The sequence below is a fragment of the Sinocyclocheilus rhinocerous genome, unplaced genomic scaffold (genome assembly GCF_001515625.1).
Source record: "Sinocyclocheilus rhinocerous isolate Xijiao unplaced genomic scaffold, SAMN03320098_v1.1 C36828694, whole genome shotgun sequence".
In the NCBI taxonomy this organism is placed as follows: Eukaryota; Metazoa; Chordata; class Actinopteri; order Cypriniformes; family Cyprinidae; genus Sinocyclocheilus; species Sinocyclocheilus rhinocerous.
Genome location: NW_015786249.1, coordinates 1 through 1,925, shown reverse-complemented (window position 1 = coordinate 1,925; position 1,925 = coordinate 1). Strand labels below are relative to the sequence as shown.

The window sequence follows — 1,925 nt, the reverse complement described above, 5'->3', positions numbered from 1 at the left end:
AAAAAAAAATTTGAGTGAATTTCTCCTTTAATTGTTTTCTTTTTTCCTTAAGTGCTTACACAGTAGGGGGCGCCATTTTCTTACACAGGAACCCCAGATCCTAATATTTTGTAACGGGACACTGTGGCGACCACAGTGAACATAACTTTAATGATTTTGTATTTATTTATTTATTTTTTAAATGTGCAACTGTAGCACACATGCATCCTGAACATTTGAGCTTTGGTGCTCCGATGAGGATGCAGGTTCGAGTACGGCTTGCATCCCATCCACATTTCTATCCTCTTAAAAACTTCCCTCTGTATTTTTCTTTCTAAAGAAAAGGGTTACAAGCTCATAAAATTCCCTTAAAAAATATGAGTCAGAAATTTGGTAACGTAGCATTTTTAACCCAGTAAGAAATTTTAAGTATTAATGAATTTTTATGCATTTATATTTATTTAGAATTCTTTACAAATAGTTACAATTTTAATTATGCGTTTTTTGACAAACCTAGAGATTTTGTCAAAATGAGTCCATGTATAGAAGCAGCACCCTGCCCTCATCTCTCTAGCAACAACCACATAATGAATGACCACTCTCTCCATCGCTCTGTCTCTGACCCCACCCATCTGCAGTGTTGTATAAGTAGTGTCCTGATCTTTCTCCTCAGTAATTCCTCTTCAGATTCTCCCAGGAGTTTCGACCCCTGACCTCCGAGGATGGATAACGCCACATACAGCTACGTGAATGACTGCACTCCGCTCACTAACTGTAAATCCGGCCGAAAGGCTGGCGGCTCCACGGTGGTCAACATGAATCATGCGGGCAAGAAGCCACCAAACGACTACTTGATCTGGTCGCTCTGTAACACTCTTTATGTCAACTTCTGCTGCTTGGGATTCATGGCTCTGATCTACTCCATCAAGGTGAGCTCAAACACAAATGTCTTTTGAATAATTTCGTCTTTTTTGTGGCTTTCAAACTTCTTCAGAAATATTCCTGAATGTCACATGATGGACCAGCAAGGTTCTAATCAGAACCAAAATTGGTTTTACCCTCCAATAGAAGAACCTATAGTTGATAAGAAAAAACATTATCTACTGATGCTTTAAAGAACCAAGAAACACCATCTGAAGAACCAAAAATACAACATCAAGAACTTTTTGATCTCCAAAGGATCATAAAGCAACTCAAGAACCCTATAGAGATTAGATGCACGCTCTTTAAAATAAAGGCTCCAAAAGGGGAATTTCACAGGGAGGCCATTTTTAGTTTCCCAAGCAAAGAACCTTTCAGTGAACGGCTCTTAAAAGAACCATATTTTTCGTTTTAATAATGTGAAGAACCTTTTTCCACTATAAAGAACCTTTTGTGAAATTAAAAGATTCCATGAATGTTAAAGGTTCTTCATGAAGCCATCAATGCAAATACATTTTAAGAGTGCAGTTAAGGTAGAGAAGGTAAGAAGGTTCTTTAATGCAAGGAACCATTGAAGAACCTTGATTTCTGAGGAGTTCATGTGTTAAAAGACAACTGTCTGAGACTTGTTTCCATCTGTTTGTTTTCAGGCTCGAGATCAGAAGACCTTGGGAGACATGCGTGCAGCACAGGAATGCTCGGACAAAGCGAAGTGGTACAACATTCTGGCATCGGGCTGGAATCTCTTGATTCCTCTGCTGGTGTTGGGTCTGCTGGTCTTGCTCGTGGTTCATCTGGGAAGCTCAGAGGGAACGTTTGATTTCTTCGGTGAAGACGGATTCCAGAGCTTCATGAAGCTCTTCAGCAGGTAGACAGAGCCACTCGAACAATCCCACCACCAAAAACTCCTGCAAACCTTCTGGACTGTTCGCTCTCTCTTCACTTCATCAACGTGTTATTTTCTTTGGCTCTGTGATGAATTTATTATTATTTAGATTTGTTTTGTTTATTTCTTTTTTCATAAT

At 39.2% G+C, this 1,925-nt stretch overlaps 1 protein-coding gene across 1 annotated transcript; it reads left to right on the top strand.

Moving 5' to 3' along the window:
• Positions 1-28: 28 nt before the first annotated feature.
• Positions 29-1,893, top strand: LOC107736613 (interferon-induced transmembrane protein 5-like). The gene is made up of 2 exons (XM_016547992.1): positions 29-908; positions 1,551-1,893. Exons 1-2 carry the CDS (start codon positions 702-704, stop codon positions 1,770-1,772), a joined length of 429 nt encoding a protein of 142 aa, XP_016403478.1. The 5' UTR covers positions 29-701; the 3' UTR covers positions 1,773-1,893.
• Positions 1,894-1,925: the final 32 nt, after the last annotated feature.

Coding starts and splice junctions, on each gene's coding strand:
- LOC107736613 (XM_016547992.1), top strand. CDS start 702: ATGGATAACGCCACATACAGCTACGTGAATGACTGCACTCCGCTCACT. Junction 909..1,550: donor CTCTGATCTACTCCATCAAG/GTGAGCTCAAAC, acceptor GTTTGTTTTCAG/GCTCGAGATCAGAAGACCTT.